The following is a 17,598-nucleotide window of genomic DNA, read 5'->3' as shown; positions in this document are numbered from 1 at the left end:
TATGCCCCGGTTGCTCGGCCATTTTACGAATAGGAGAGAGTATATCACCGTTTCTTAATTGTGCGCGGCTTTGAGAGAATAGATAGTGAAAGCTTGTTATGAGCGCTACCGGGGCAAGCCCCGGCTAGGCATTCACAAAGCGAAAACACAGAAGAGAATTCGATTTTCGCAGAGACTTCTCTATGTATGGGCATTTGCAAGCGAAAGCACAAGAAGAACGCGGGTTTCGCTGTGATCTCGGTATATATTGAGCGCTGTGCGTCTATAAATGGTTAAATTGTTATTGAACAGAATTTTAGGTGGGGCAATGCCCCAGTTGCCCTATAGGACGAGCCGCCACTGCTGACTACCATAAAATCACATGGATGCCATCATGAAGATAATTAATTACGATCAAACCCTCCAAATGTCACTCTCTAGCACCATATAATTGCAAATAAACGGCTGCATACTTTACATTTTGGCTTCATTTCAATTTTGATAGTTCACGGGTCCGCCAGACATTTTTTGAAATTTTACCGGTCCACGAGATGAAAAAGGTTGAGAACCACTGCTTTAAACCGTCACGTCATACGTTTCAAAATCCGAATTTGTAAAATAATACAATCAGTACACATGATCATGATCAGTGGTCATCTTCACTAACATTTACGACGTTATGTCAAGTAATAAAAGATGCGGCTGAAGGCCGACATTTCAACAAGATTTGGAGCACTATATTTGTTGACTGAAGTCAGCCGGGAACCGGTCTTTATAGTTTATGGTGATTACCGATCAGTTCTCCATGTTTAAGGAATATATTTTGATTCGGGATCATGAGACAAACCATGTACTGAATCTATACACTCGGCTGATGCGGACCTGCTAGCTAAGCTAGCAACACTGCAAGGCTATTTTACCAAGTCACACACAGCTAGGGACGCAGCCATAGTAACGCACCCACTTAGCAACATGTGTTAACAATGTAAAACATAGTCTAAACCAGTGGATCTCAACCGCCGGTCAGCGAGGTATGGATTTTACACCTTAGTTTCAAGATGCAAGATGTTGAAGGCTTGTCCATTCGTAAAATAAATAAAATGTCAAATTTTAAACTGATGCAGAACTTCGTGAGGTACGATTAGGCCCGGAAACATGTTGAAGTTGTCTTCAATGACGACATACGTGCAACGCGCTGAGTACGAGCTGACGAGCAAAACGCCCAATTCGTACGATCATTCGTTTTCGATTCATTAATTTTGTGGATGACCATTGACCACTGACCAGGTATCGCTGTTGCCGTGTGTTTTCGTCCGGCGCATTGTACTCGCAGTAGGCTACGTATGGTAGTAGTGGGAAATGTGCAAGATAGCTCGACAAGGTGCTTGGTCCTACTCCAAAACGCTTCATCTCTGGATATTGTCGAAGAGAAGAATATTATTCGAGTTGGCGCGGTCAGTTAATCCACGGCCTTCGGCGCGAAATTAGCCTATGTCTATCTGGGCAAGTTAAATTTATCTCTACCCACTACCGTAAAATCACATGAATACCATCATAAACATACTAATTTCGAACAAAACCCTCAGAATGTCACTCTCTGGTACAGGGGTGGCCACTCTGCGGTCGTGGAAGGAAATTTGTGCGGCCGTGCTTGACACGTAATTTAATTGGTATATGTTGTCGGCCGCCAACATGAAAAATTGAATTTACGAATTGACTCCCGAATTTTGATATGTTTTGATTAATCTTGAAATTTTCTTCGCGCTTGGCGAGATTCAATGCGACTTCATTTTTCGATTTTAATATAGTGGTAGCGCCCTTTGCAATCTGAGCCCCACAGTAGAGATGCGAACAGCGGAGGAAAATGATGCACCCCATATGGAAATACCAACTTATTGGAGTCTTGCGTCCCCCACGAAAGAAATTGGTTTCTGCTATGTTTGAGAGATTTCCATATAATTCCACTATATACCGACAATCATGATGGAAGGTCACGAAATAACAGCATGCACAAAGTGACTATAATAACAATTGGCCCACCCGAATATGCATCATCATTTATAACTTGCCCTAAATTTGCGAAAACACCCCCCCCCCCCACATCAACTCTACCAATGAATCTGATCGCATTGGCTGAGAAAGGATAATATCGTAATATATGAAACTACGAATATTAATGACGAAATTCATTCGTGAACCCGTCCCGGTAATTATTCATAACCTAACCCCTATGTAGCCATTTCAGTGTGTATAGCGAGACGATTTGAAAAAAGTAGATTGGTGCGGAGTTCACCAGAAATTAATATGCACATTTTAACATGGTAGGTTATTTCACGTCCAGTCAGTTCATTACAACTATGTCCTGGAATGCGGCCGTAGGATATATAAATAATCGAAATGCGGCCGTTTAATAGCAAAACGGTTGGCTACCCCATTACATTTTGGAGTGATTCCAATTTATTAAGCTCCACCGGTCCGCCAAATATCTTTAGAAATTTTACCGGTCCGCGAGGTGAAAAAGGTTGAGAACCACTGGTCTAAACTTTTTGCCTCTGCTCGCCGATGTCTTTTCTGCTTCACATTAGCCTATAGCCCACTGGGAAAAATAATTGCCCACCGCTGGTATTGATTGTATTTTTTATGTCGGCTATGTTGCCATTACCTATGCAATAAATCGCTTTCAGGGATCGCAAACTTGACAACTATTGTCTTTCTTGTGCTTTGTCGAGCGCTGTATATACGCTACAGATCGCCCTTCTACATGAAAACGGCATTCAAAGGTTGGTGAAATACTATGTCGATATATATAGCTGAGGAAGCTTGAGAAGCCTACTGAGTAATCAATCAGTAGTAGAGTTTGACAACTAGAAAATTTTCTTCTTTTTGAAATTAGATTAGAATTATCATTATTTAACTACACCTGCACGGGTTATTCCAAATTAGACTAGAATTAGAAATATAGCTACACAGTTTGTTCTAAATTAGATCAGAATTTCTGGAAACTTGAATATTGAATCAAGTCCAATCCATATCAAATCAGATTCATTCTCATAAGCATAATAATGTACAGCAATGTCTGTACAGCAAGCTTGGCTCGTTTCGCAGTACACATAGGGTTGCATTTAGAGCAAATGGTGTTTCAAAACACTCAGTTTATAACATGTTTTATACAAGGCCGTTTTAAAAAGATCAATTTTTTTTCAAAAGTTGTATAATTAGTAGCCTATAGTAGTAATATGTAGTATGAGCCGACGGACGATTTGCACTCGATATAGTCAACGTGTCTATATAGATTATTGGATTCCTCGAAATCGTCGTCGGTTTAACAGTTACGGGACGTTACTTTTAGAACATTGGTACTGAATGAATGTTTTGATGATGATCACGTCCGACCGTAAAAATGCTGCATTACAATGTAGACCTGGTCAAAGACATTTGTTGGTCTGTTTAAGTATAGAATGTAAACGTGGAATGGCAACGACCGATTTTGCAGCTTCGTTCCGCTTCGCTGAAGCTTTGCCCAGACTTATTTTACGGCAGCTACTGTAGAATTTCTGGCAATCCAAAAGTTGTCTTCCAGAGCTCAGAATTTACTGAATCCGGTCTTAATCGAAAGCTACTGTCTCACTGATTTCGAAAATATCAATCAAAATATGGTCAGGCTCCGCACTTAGATGAAAAATCACCCTCAACATCTAAAATCTGCATTGTTCAGAACAATCGGATGACCGCAAAACAATGACCATAACAATGACCCATTGCGGCTCTTCGATTGTTCGGACAATGCCGATAATTCAGGCTTGGAGGGCGAATTCTAAGCGGTTCAGTGCCTGATCATATTTTTATTTACATTTTCGGAATCAGTGCAACAGTAGCTTTCGATCAAGACCAGATTCAGTAAACTCTGAGCTCTGGAAGACAACTTTTGGATTGCCAGAAATCCTACAGTAGCTGCCGTAAAATAAGTCTGAGTAAAGCTTCAGCGAAGCGGAACGAAGCTGCAAAATCGGTCGTTGCCATTCCACGTTTACATTCTATAGTTTAAGTTAGGGTTACCATATTTTGGAATCGGGAAAGGAGGACACTTTTTCAAAATTATCAAACTTAGAATACCGGAGGGAAAATGGTAAATTTTTCCCACTTCGTGGTCGGTTGACTAAAAAAAATAGGTCAACTTTCCGACTCAGCTCCCGAAATAGCCGCCGGGGCGTTACTTCAATGCTGATTCAGTCGAATTTGCCCAACAATTAACAAAAATTCTCAAAAAAGAGGACAAATTCTCAAAAAGGAAAACATTCAGGCTTCCCCGGGGGACATTTTCAAAAACCTGAAAAAGGAGGACAAATCCTCCGAAAGGAGGACGTATGGGAACCCTAGCTTAAGTATAGATAACTAACCAACCGGTAGATACGCAACACCTGCCGTCACGCTTGCTTGCTCAGAGGAATCACATCTCAGCAATCTGAAAGCAACACAATTGCTAATCCCAGAGCTGGCGACCCGACGCGAAAATATACATTAACATCTCATCAGGGCAATAGAACCCCATCGAAATAGCGTTCAAAGACTGAAAATCGGCATTGTTCTGAACAATCGTGCCCACGCAAGGGTCATTGTTATGGTCATTGTGCTGCGTCGGTGCAATTGTTTAGAACAATGCCTATTTTAAGGCTTTGAAGGCTATTTCGGCGTGTTTCCATTGCCTGGATGAAATTATAATGTATATTTTCAGATTCAGCGCGACAGTAGCTTTCAAATAAGATCAAGTTTACAAGGGGCACTGCGCTCTAAAAATAATGTGGTATCAAATGTAGGGCAAAACGAAAACAATTTTTGGCCGCAGCCATTTCCTTCAGAACGCCACCGTAATGGAGCTGCAATTTATTGAAATTTCCACAGGACCTTCACGCTCCAGCTGTCGCGGCTGCGCGTCATTCCTTAACCAGTTAAATGGCACGATGTCTTCACCGTAGCACTTGCTCGACGCGATTAGGCAGTCACGCAGAGAACGAACTTTGGATAGTTGTTGACATATTTCATTCATAACATCGGCTGACAACTACCCTATCTAAAAACCTGAAAGGTTCAGGTTCGTGTGAACGCGAACCTTTTTGAAAAGTTCTGTGTGAACGCGAACCTGAACCTCATGACGTCACGTGACGTCAGATTGCCTAATTCAAACCCTGCATTTCAGTGAAGTGATAGCCTATATTAATGAAAACGATACCTAGCGACGACTGGGGCCCCATATAATGCCACAATGCTGAAGTACATAATATTGACGTTTTAAACGTCGCCGAATGTATAAACTGGGCAATCAAATGATATAATATTCCCATAATAAAATCATATCTTCCGTCACTTTGTCGACAATTTCGACGAGGATTGCAAGGGAATATAAGCTTATACGCCTTAACGATCTAGGCCAGACCGGACAATTTATTCGGTCTCTGAGTATTGCTACGTTGATATTGAGCAGACATGGATGAATTATTTATATCAATATCATCGATTGGTTGAATAAGCATCATTTGCTGACTACCTACGTAATGTATTTCGCTCTTGATGTTGTGTGATTGTGGGTCAAGCTCACAGCTGAGAGTCACTCAATATTCGAGAAAACTTTTGTAACAAAGCAAGTAAAATTTTTGAGATTTTCAAGGGGCATGCTCGTTTATTGTTGATTTTTTTTATGCTGCCAGCACTATGCATATAGTGGCCCGCAGTTGAAATGCAATAAATTTCAACCTAAGATGTTGCAATGAAGTCATAATTGTAGTATATGAAAAAGGTTCACAGTCCAGAACATACCAAGGCTCGTTTGTGAACGCGAACCTCCAAATTTATGAGGTTCACACACAGAACGCGAACGTGAACCTCACGTTCACACCATCCCTACACAACACGAAATCTTGTCCCCCAACCACGCACAGAACGCCGTCAAAATCAACAGATATCATTAGCGACTTTTACGTAAAATCTGGTATGCGGTAGGCTAGTGTCAGTTTAGCGCACACCTTAGTCGATCTGGACAAGCCATTGCTACCCTACTCATAAAGTGACTAACTTAAAACTCGACATATTGTTCGATGACATCGTCAAGATATACCATGCCAAATCTCGTGACCCATCACGGTACATACCACTATCAAAATCAGCACATACCGATTCCGACATTCCCGTTAAATCACTGCTTCAGATGGATCGACAATCACATACTCGACTGCGATAACGAAATCATGGAGTCACGACCTTGAAACTTGGCACAGTATTAGATGACATCATTAAGATATGCCATACTAAATCTTCTCACCTAACTCAATATGAAACATCGTCAAAATCAACACATATCAATAGTGACGTTTGCATCGAATCAGTGTGTTGCGAACGGATCGACAATAACAAAGTCTACTACCCAATCGGAGCGTGGCGAAGGGGATTTTCCCTCAGTGTCCACACCACCTTTGAGTACACGCTGGTTTAAGACAGGGCTCGGAAGCCTTTTCGACAATGGAGCCATATTTACCCTACATTTTCAATGGGCAATGACATTCCAGTGTGACGCCACAATTGAAGATTTGTGACGTCATGAATAATAAAAGAGAACAATAAAAAACATGTTTTAAACAAGGTCTATGTTTTAAACGTGTTTGTTTTAAATTGATTTTTGTTTTAAATGCAACCCTAATTACACAGTTATCCGGTAGCATTTTCAAGAAAACCAGGGGCTGGATTAGAATTGAAATTAGAGCGTAGGAACATTTCACAAAATAGATCACAATTAGAAATGGAGCAAAGAAAAAATTCACGAATTATAGATTACCGCCATTTCGCTCTTTTAGTCTAATCCGACAACCAGAATTATTATCTAGTGGTCCAAGACTGATGCTTAATGAGCTAATTAACCTCTCTTAGGGTTGGTATTTATCTCGGTATGGAGTTTGATGTGGCATATCCCGATTCTTATTTCGGACTCTTTCGACGTGGAAGGAATAGGGATCAGCTGCGCGCCATGTTGGACGAAATCAGGATGGCGGACATATTATATATTTTACTGGATTCTATCTTTTTTCGCACCATCAGCTGGAGTTAGTTTTTTCTACGGGTATTGCTTGTGGAGTGCGACACCAAATAGGAAGGTAATTGTCACGAAGATTTAATTTAGCCGTAACAAACGTTGTTGTTTTTTGTGGTATTCACGGTGTTTGTCGACTACTATGGTCATTTACACCAGGCCAATTTTCTCCGTTTTTATTTCGTATAGCTGCGACTTGTAGCACGGCCCACTTCTAGGCTTTTATAAGACACCGCTTACACGGATGAGATGGCGAGGAGGAGCCTAGATAAACCTCCAACACTTAGGTAGAAATTCTGGAGTCGATCCCGGGCAACAAACGTTCGGGCAATGGCAATACGTGCCGCACGGTGGTGGTGGTGTTGTAACACCATTGGTGGGCAATATTTGAGTTGTAGAACAGCATTCAGTATTTGCATTCAATTGGGGGCCGCACTATAGTATGATCAGGATTATAAGCCAAAACATAAAATCTAAAATATTCAAACACTTTATCCGATTTTAAAGTGACCGAAGACACAAATAATTTGTTTATAGGAGAGAAACAATTTTGTAAATCTTTTTTATTTTATATTTTGTTTATATCTAGGGTTGGGCCCGAAGATTCGAGTACTCGAATCTGAGTCGACTATTAATTCTAATGATTCGACTCGTGTATAGTGAGAGAGTATTTTTGTTGAGTTCTGAAATTATACGCTACCTATAAGAATATGAACGAAATTCATAGTTTCGATAGCAATATTTTCCACAGTCTGAAGCAGTCGTTCTCAAACGGGGGTCGTGAAAGAATCTGAAGGAGGTGCGAAGCTGCGGTCAACTGAAAAAACTTTTCGCGCTAGGCGCGATTTACGCACGATTTGCCTTCAATTCATTTTTATTTCTCTGTGTATAGTCCGAATTTCATACTTGAGAATTCTCTAATCAACAGTCATAACTAGGGCGATTTTATGAAATGTCAAAATAAGTCAAAATTTTGTCAAAATTGTAGCGTTAGGTCAAAAAATTGTCAACATTGTTTACAAATTAAAAAAAAAACTTGCAACCTGCATTTCGTTTGTATCGTAGATGTTTGCGCTGTTGGTGAACTTATCATTTGACATTTTACAGCTTGTGGCCTAATTTATTTGCCTACCGTTGTAGACGGTCCATTATCTGCTCATTGTGAATCATAAACGGTCAAACGAAACAAATAGACTGACATGGTGTTATGCTCAACGTACCGCAATATCCTAACTGAAGCAAGACTGTGTGGGCATTGGTTCTTATATCAAGAGGCGCATGATGAAAAATTGTGATGTAGACAACATTGTCAGAATGAAGCAACAACCTTTAGTGTTGCCAGTCAACCAGAGTGCAGGAAAGTATCTTTCGTTATACTGCAACAAATTTTTATAATTTCTACCAAAATGCGTGATGTAACTATACTGGAATTCTTCATACGTCCAGAGTTTGTTAAAATAATGTATTTTCATGTAAAAATATGTCAGTTTTCAAGTCAAAAACTTTTTTTTCAAGCCAAACTACTTCGTAAGGACAGACAGCTACAACCAGAAAGATAAGTTGTACAATTCTAACATTATGTGGAAAAAAAACTAATTTACATATACATGAGGTCAAAATTTGATCAAAATTAAGTTAATTAAGATCAAAAATTGTCAAATTTTTAATTTTTTAGGTCAAAAGAAAAATCGCCCTAGCCATAACCTTCCATGTCATCAAACTATCCGCTGGGATTGCTAGCATTCTGGTTGCATTTTGTCATATGACGATTAGGGTGCGAAATTCGTCACTGTCATAAAGGGGGGCGTGTCTCAAAAAGTTTGAGAACCACTGGTCCAAAGCCATGAAACCTCGATTGGTCGTATAGCAGCATACGAGATATGTAGTACAAAGCTACACACGTTAATGGAAATGACATATATGTGAAGTCATGGTCAAATAACAGACTAGACACGAAGTGTAATGCATGGTCGAAGTAATACCAGAAAATTATCTTTATTGTCGTTTAGAACTGGCATCATATTCTTTTCGGTAGCATAAAAGGTACATATCATCTTTCACATTGTTATGACGCCATAGTTAGTGATACTCGAATGTAGGCTACTCAACTCGACTCGAAGGCTGACACTCTATTCATAATCGAATCGCTAAAAAATCTCGATATTGCCCAGCCATATCTATATCTTGCGAACTGCAGTGTTACCGCTAACACATTCCAAAACAGTGAGAGAAAAGTTGCAATCGCAGAGAAATCGGGTGCGTTTCGTTTTCAGGTTCCAGCGGGAAGAGGTTCGCACAAGTCACAGAAAATAGCTCGGGAACATTACACGAATCAAGTTATGTTAATTGTATTCTTTTTGCTCTGGCTGCCATATTCGATATCATCTATGAGAGAAGTGGTAACGGGAAATAAGGTAATATAAGACTGATATAGTCAACATTATTCGCAAGACGCGATAGAGAGAGAGAGATATGATATTCTTTCTCGCCTGCACCATCGAGATGCTTTTGGCGACGGAGTTGCGATACGGCCCCATGAGGTCAATCTAGTCTGCGCCCCCGTTTTTTTTTCTCCTCCATGCTATCCGTGATTGCTGAGCGCCTAGCAGGATAGCTGCGGATACCATTTTTCGAGTCTTTGGTATGACCCGGCCGGGGATCGAACCCACGACCTACCGCTCGAGAAGCCGGACGCATAACCATTACACTATCTCCATTGCGATGTCATTGTGCATTCTATGGCCATATCTTAGAGTTAGACCTATGGGGTTAGTTAAGGACGAATCTTTACTATACAGCGTATACACCAGGTGTGTCCAAAGTTTTCTCGTGGGGCTCAAAGGAGTCAAAATAAGCGCCAGGTCAACGCGCCGTTGGCACAGGATTACTGTTGTGTCTAGTACTATTGTACTAGTTTCTATATACTGTATATATATATACAGTTTTCTTTCCAATTCTCAACTAGTTGCTGACGATTCCCTCTGACGAGTGTCAGCCGAAAATATTCGGGTTCATTTCAACATAAAAATATTACTGAATTGTATATTGAAGTTCTGTACCTCCAAGAAACTCTCCTAACACTATGAGTGAAATCACAGCCGTGGAATTGATGCGATCACTTCAAATCTGGCTACCACCGCATACGCTGTAAATCCGAATATTGGTGTGTTTCTTTATATAATGTGTTTCACGCTTTGCGCCATAAAGTGGTGGGAAACTAAACATCCGTCGGAGGTAGAAATGATTTTCACCTTACACTTTCATCCCCTGCGTCATGCAGAGCTGGAGAATGCGAATGCTAAAAACATGTAAATGTGCTATTCAATGCACTCTATTCAGCCAAGTCCAGCATGCGAACAAGCTGTAGCTCGAACACAAGTCAGTTAACCAATCACACTATCACTAATTTTTGGATGAACTTGTTTCAAAGAGCCATAATTATAGTTGTCAAGGCAGTGCTACCGATAATTATACAAGTGACCTACAGCCTGTGGTTTAGTGTAGCATGGTTGTATAATGTATATGTATATTCACTCCCGGGGTTGGAGTCTGCGATCCAATTTGGCATGTTTATTTCAACTCGGGAACAAATGTGTTGTTTTAAATAACTTTGTGTCGCGAATAACCACCTTTTCGCGTCTGGCTCATAATGATAGCATATGCTATTCTTACTAGCATTTCACCCCTTCAATACACCCGCAATGCGCAACTGGACACAATCTAGCATTGAAAGCTTGTGCATTGGCATTTCAGGGTTCGCTACGTCTTGGGATTAATAAAGACTCCTTTCTTCCAGTTAAAGCCGTGGATTGTCTCCGTACTTTCATATCTTCGTCAATTAACACACCTATTCAACCCATTTATCTACTTCTCGATGGACTCCAAGGTTTGTGAATTTCAAGTATATGGTAAACGTAAGACCTTGGTAGCTTTCACGCCCTATTTAACGTCCACTTGAGAATGAATATAACTTTATTAGTTACACGAGCTTTCGGAGCGCCGCTCCTTCATCAGGTGTTAAAGCGAAAGTCCGAAAGCTCGTGTAACTAATAAAGTTATATTGATTCGCATGTGGACGTTAAATATGGTGGGAAAGCTACCAAGGTCATACGTTTACATATATCGTCTATCGTAGATTCGTAATTACTTTGATACGAAGAAGGAAATATGAGTATTGTAATATGCTAGTTGATCTAATAGTAACTGTATTCTACCTTATTTACATTGTACACTGGCATGACATTCAGCCTACTTCTCGGCAGACATGGGGTGATTACTTCATGAATGTAATCGATTGCGATTACGATTACTTCTGAATCACGCGATTACGATTACGATTACGATTACAGCAAAATCAGGAAGTAGTCGATTACGATTACGATTACATTGGGAAAGTAATCACGATTACTCACGATTACATTTATTTTGCATCGTAGTAGTTATATTGGAAGACAATACATGAATAGGCCTAATGATATAACAACTGTCTTTACAAAAGATGGGACATTTCCTTGTTACGTCATAATGTACCCATTGCCCATTTTATAGAGGACGGTTTATCGCACACAACGTTTTGCATTCTTGCCAGGACCATAACTGCTGCACCCCAAATTCCCCAATAGGGTGGGGAGCGTGGTTGGAGGGTAGGCTACTCAAAAGTATTTCGTAAACCAACATAAATTATAGAGTATTTTCGAGAGATTTCATTAACTTGGAAATTCTCTTTGAGCTTTGCGATTTAAATGTCTCTAGAAGTCTAGATAGATTGATTTCGAAATGCATACGTCTCCCCCTCAAGAAATAAAGCATGTATCATTCATAGTAATAGGCATTTAGGTGCCATTCAATACCGCTCCTCGACACATCAAAAGATATGCAGTTTCGGCCAACATGAGACTCCACGAAGTGTGCTACTAAAGAACGACATTGGCGGAAACTTATGGTATGTGTCCATTGTCAATAGCCGCGCTGGGTGGGCGTGACTAACAGTCCATTCCTTTCAATCTGAGCCCACGACGCAAATGCCACCCGGGCACCCACAGAGCATTAGACATGACAATTCGTGAGTGCGTCTCACGCAAGTTTTTCTTTTTTCTGATATGTTTGGGCCACTACAATCAATATCTTTTGGCTATATAACAGACCGGAGGTCACGAATTAAAAGCATACAACAAAGTAACTATTGCAAGATACCAGATGTTATAATTATGAATTACGCGCCCCTGCTCTTCGGGTTAATCTGGCCATCGGGCGCTGAGATAGGAATAAAAATGCAATATAATGAAATTACCAATACTATTGAATAAATTAAATCTTCAACTTCAAAATTGACTACTCTATGGGGGCACAAGACCAATATTTGGGTTGGGGAAACTTTTGCGGTTTTGATCCTGATTCTATAGTCACAACCCACGCTAACATGGTATATAAGCTGATGGTTATGGCGGCAGGTCCAAATGTTCAGTAAAAAATGGTGAAATAGTGATTGGCGCCCGTTTTGAGTAGAATAATATGAGAATAAGAGAAAGTGACCATAAAATTCTGCCTTCAACTTAATGCAGATAATGTAATGCAGGCTGCCATTACGAAAACGGCAAACCAACGGCTCAGTTATGATATAAATCAGCAGCTGTTGATTTTAATGCGCCGTTGTGGAAACCGTAATGTTTTATTTGACGAGTAGCCTACAAAATTTCAAGCCTTTGTCTGGTGTAGGTTCGTACCATATAGGCCTACTGCTCGCCAAGCAGCAAAACTGAAACTGCATTTAACTATAGAATTAGAACTATTACATTCTATTGTTAACTAATCAGAACCAAACTTCAATACTAAAGTTACTTAGGCAGAGAGGTGATTAAGTATCCTGTTGCGAGGTAAATGCGAGGTAGTGGTGTCTGAAATGTATCGATAACCCGATTTACAGCATGATGGGTTTTCTTACAATCACACTATTGTACATGTACACCGAATATCTATTTACTATGTGTGGAGGTGGACTGGACTGGACACTTCTCACGCAAAGACGAGCAAAGCTAATAGGCTACCTCTGACGTAATAATGAGCAGTGGCATTAGAAAATCCGACGCTTGTGCTCTCAATAACTGGTATAATATGTATTCCTTGTTCACGAGTGTTCAGTTTATGTCACAGTCCTTGTACCAATAAAAAGTAATCGTTCTTTCACAAAAAAAATCGATTAAATATGGGAAGTAGTCGATTACGATTACGATTACTTCGGGATTTTTTCGAATGTAATCGATTGCGATTACGATTACTTGAAAATGCTGTAATCGTCGTAATCGATTACGATTACTAATCGCGATTACCCCATGTCTGCTTCTCGGTAGACCTTTTCGCTTATAATGTCTTTGCACTTTTGGCTGCATTTGTACACCATCGCCCATGTTTCCTTACATATACTTTAGTTCAAAGACATCATGATTTCCTCTATGGATACATCTGGTACGACAGAATGGGACCCGGGACGTCAACAGAACAACCGCGACCTCTCCCAACTAACGTACGAAGTTCTCCTGGAAGTTAGGACGATTCAACGAACGAGGCTTCAAAAGGCCAAATTAAATAAATAACCATCAAGTATCGACCTATATAGCAGCATTCGGCGACGTCTGTAAGTCGGAACCATCCCATCTATGTATCATCTTGAAAAGCCCGGGCGCTTATGTTTGTAGGATAGCAACCGCATTCCCCAAGTCCAGAACACATTATTTCCATGGTTTGCTTGATGAAATTATTACTTAAAACAGAAAACATTTCACTGGATATATGACAGAATATGTTCAAAGTGCAATATTCCAAGAAAAATACTCATAATACAAAAGAGTTGTGAAGAGTGGCTTATACTTCAGCGACTGTAAGCTTGAGTCCGACCATTTAGTCAGTCATTTATTGAATGTTTTTACACTTCCAAGCATCACTAGATCACGACATAACGAAAAGACAGGTACAGTGAGTGCCACAACTTGAATTCCTTTTAGCGCAGCTGGTTTATGTATATATGCTTCGCATCTCCACTCGAGTTATGAGTAGCCCAGAGCCAATGTTTTCTACCAGTAAACAGTTCATGAAACAGCAATAACTCGCGCAAATCAGCCGAGAATATAACCACAAAAAGTCAAGAAAAATCAAAATAACAATCACAGTACCATTGTAAAGTGTAACACGAATTAAAATGCGCATATAATTCAAAATATTCTAAGCATTGCCGCACTTTACGTGATTTCGGGCACGGAAGAAATAGCTAAAGCCATATATTTCTTGTTTGCAACACCCGAATAAATAGCGATGGTCAATGGAGGCAGTATATTCGTAACTTTTCGAATCGATCACCATCATATTGGATGCCTAGCAATGCAAGGGATTTTCAAGACAGTTTGAATTTTGTTTTCATTATTCGTCAAGTCTCCCAATTGCCTATGCTGAAAAGACCACAGGTTCCGTAGTAAGGTTAGGCCAGAGAAAAGCGTGTATTGTAGATGCATAAGCAATACGACTAAAGACGCATGTAAGATGTCAACGACACGACATAATACTGCTATGTAGAAATGTTGCGATTTCACAGAAATTGTGATAACGATTTTCCTCCGATGTTCAAATATAGACTTCTTAACTCCGAGGCATGGGTCCAGTAGCTTTGGTTTTGGTTCTAAAATATCATCGTATGTCTTGTTGAAAAAAAATGACAACGGCATGTAAAACACATTGCATATGCAAACTTTTTTAGACACGCCCCTTTATGATAGTGAAAGATTTCGCGCTCCCCGTATCGTCATTACACAAAATGCAACCAGAATACTGGTAATCCCAACGTATAGTTTGATGGCATGGAAGATTATGACTGTTGATGAGAGAATTCTATGAAATGGCGTAAATCGCGCGGAGCGAAAAATACTTTTTTAGTTGACCGCGTCCGCAGCTTCGCTCCCCCTTCACATGCTTTCACACCCCAAGGGAGGCGCGCCACCCAGTTTGAGTACCACTGAGCTGGTTATAGTTGGTGGTCAACTATATCGTTTTTTTTTAGTAGTTCTAGTTCTAGTTGTGTATTTTGAAAAGTGAAGTAGTTCTAGTTCAAGTCTGAGTTGCATATTTTTGAAAAAGTGAGTAATTCTAGTTCTAGTTGCGTATTTTGAAAAGCCAGTATAGTTTGTACAAGTCTGTACACAAGGTCCCGCACCTTCGTGGAAACGACATAACTGTGAGTTAGTGATCGACGCGCGGCATTGTCAAAAGTGCTACGAAATGGTCATGGTCAAGCAATATAAAATTATTTTTCAATGACGCGCAGCTGGCATTATGTCAATCGCGGCAGCAAAAATGACACGCTTTATTGCTGATATGACGTCATATTAATTGGTCTCGAGTATTCGACTCAAAGCTTAATACTCGACTAGGTCAATGGCTCTTAACTTTTGCTAACCTGGGTTTTCACCAAGTACAAAAATGAAAATCTACCATATTCCACATCTAATGCATTACTACTGGTTTACGAAATGGCATGTTCATTAACAACTGTTAATAGCTTTCAATACAACATCCGTTGTAACAGAATATTTATTAAACTCGAAGACTTTTCGGGTGCCTCTTTTCAAGAGTTAACGGCACACTAAAGGGATTTAAACAGATTTAAAAGCAAAACCAAAAAGGCACAGTACGACGCAACAATCAAAATCGCAGACGTAGTAGACGATGAAGACGATGAAGTAGACGTATACTTCATAGTTTGCTTGTAGAGACATCCTCTATAGCAGAGGTCTCAAACACGCGGCCCGCGGGCCGCATGCGGCCCGCGACGGCATTTTGGAATTTCAAGTATTCACCAATATATTCAAGTGCCGTATATCTTTTTTAGATATATAAACTTAAAGTCAACGCTAAGACTACTATAAAATAACCGAAATCTCAACAAACTTCACTATCACATCACTTTTAAAAGCTACCTTGCTGTGGAAGATCGACTATTACGTCTCATTTCTAGTTTATAATGATAAGACATGACCCGTTGATGATTCGTGACTGAAAATTGTGATTTGGTTTGCTGCGACCTTTTCGTTACTCGATTTCGGATTGACTGGGTGATTAAATTAAAATGACTCGAGTTGAGTCGGGTCAAACGTCAAAATCAGAGAAGGACTTGCGACTCGGGTCGGTGACTTGGTTGGTAATCCTACGGACGCAACAATCTATGATACTGTCATGGGGAGTAGTAATATATATAAAAAGGTTGTAGCTTAAGTTGCGTGGGGTATATAGCTATCTAATCAGGTCAGTATGGCAGCCAGTGGTATTCTGTGACCCCCGTGACGTATAGTTGAATATATGCTAGGTGTTGTTTGTTCTCTTTATCCATGTTATTATCGTCGGCGAGTAAGATAGTAGTACACTCTACAGCTGTAACATCAATGAATTCTTCGCCGATTGGACATTTCAATTCCATGGGTTCTTAACCAGGGTCCGTAGACTCCATCGGGGTACGAAGCACCACATCAGGGTGTACGAGATGCATTGTGGAATTAGGCCTATATGCTGTGGAATATTTTCTTGGCCAATTGATTGAACTGGAAAATAGTCCCCGCGCTGCGCGCGATTTCATGTGAATGGGATTCTGATTTTAATATAGGTACCACCAGAAACTGTGGTGTAAATGGACAGTAGCTACGAGAAATCTTATCGGAAGCACAAGAAGTACGATCGCTCAAAAGGTTAAGAAGCAATGCTATTACTATGGCTCAATAATGATTATATTTGAGTTGTTATTGGTTATTGATATATTCCAATATTAATCGAAAGCAAAATCTAACGCTGACTTAGTTTGACTTTGGCAATGACAGTAACAACAGCCGATACTGATCACGACTGTATCAAAACCAGGTGCTCTGATATCAGATCAATCTTCAGTAGATTTTAAAATATTTTACATAGAATTGTGGCACGTTAAATGTCCACTAGCAGCAATATTATAGCCCGACATGAGGCATGCTCTCGTACGATGTCTATTACTCATTAATTAAAAAAATTATGCCCGACACAAAATCAATTTTATTGAAATATTTGAAAATGTTTTTTTTTTCGTGTCAAGAGTGAATAATGCCATAGTAAATTACATTGCCACGATGGTTGTGGAATGCCTGTCTGCAAGGTCCCGTCAAATAAGGTCTACTTTGAAAATTATACATTGAATATCCCTAAGATTGGTGCTGCGGCGGCCCGCGGCGTCATCAAAAACTGGGAAACGGCCCGCGAGCACATTTGAGTTTGAGACCTCTGCTCTATAGTTTGTTATTGTTGCCATTGGTACAATGCGAATTTCATGGTCTGTGATTTTGATTGTTGCGTCATACTTTGCCTTTTTGGTTTTGCATTTAAATATGTTTAAATCCCTTTAGTGCAGTGGTTCCCAACCTTTTTGTCTTCATTCCCCACTTCAGATTTATTCCGAGCCTTCATTCCCCACCAGGACCGTAACACCACTTTGTCAGCCCCGCCAAAAAAACGTAGGTCTTGGGCCCCCAGAACCCCCTCAA

General features: G+C 40.1%; 2 protein-coding genes across 3 annotated transcripts in view; one reads left to right on the top strand and one right to left on the bottom strand.

The window, feature by feature from the left end:
* The first annotated feature begins 2,599 nt into the window (after positions 1-2,599).
* Positions 2,600-13,659, top strand: LOC145458947 (parapinopsin-like). Its single transcript, XM_080337462.1, has 5 exons — positions 2,600-2,759; positions 6,895-7,118; positions 9,328-9,468; positions 10,851-10,940; positions 13,480-13,659. Exons 1-5 carry the CDS (start codon positions 2,741-2,743, stop codon positions 13,642-13,644), a joined length of 639 nt encoding a protein of 212 aa, XP_080193588.1. The 5' UTR covers positions 2,600-2,740; the 3' UTR covers positions 13,645-13,659.
* Positions 13,660-14,474: 815 nt separating this feature from the next.
* The window catches only part of LOC145458944 (parapinopsin-like), a 46,936-nt gene continuing 43,812 nt past the window's right edge, over positions 14,475-17,598 (bottom strand). For both annotated transcript variants that reach the window (XM_080337459.1, XM_080337460.1), the window contains exon 9: positions 14,475-14,720. In XM_080337459.1, the coding sequence (XP_080193585.1) occupies positions 14,681-14,720 (40 nt within the window). In that variant the 3' untranslated portion in view covers positions 14,475-14,680. The remainder of the gene's footprint in view (positions 14,721-17,598) is intronic.

Source organism: Botryllus schlosseri, chromosome 16, assembly GCF_051294905.1.
Source record: "Botryllus schlosseri isolate E-star chromosome 16, Bs_hap1, whole genome shotgun sequence".
NCBI classification, from domain to species: domain Eukaryota; kingdom Metazoa; phylum Chordata; class Ascidiacea; order Stolidobranchia; family Styelidae; genus Botryllus; species Botryllus schlosseri.
The sequence above is the reverse complement of the archived record's forward strand: the minus strand, read 5'-3'. Positions and strand labels throughout refer to the sequence as shown.

Coding starts and splice junctions, on each gene's coding strand:
- LOC145458947 (XM_080337462.1), top strand. Junction 7,119..9,327: donor GTGCGACACCAAATAGGAAG/GTAATTGTCACG, acceptor TTTCGTTTTCAG/GTTCCAGCGGGAAGAGGTTC. Junction 10,941..13,479: donor ACTTCTCGATGGACTCCAAG/GTTTGTGAATTT, acceptor CATATACTTTAG/TTCAAAGACATCATGATTTC.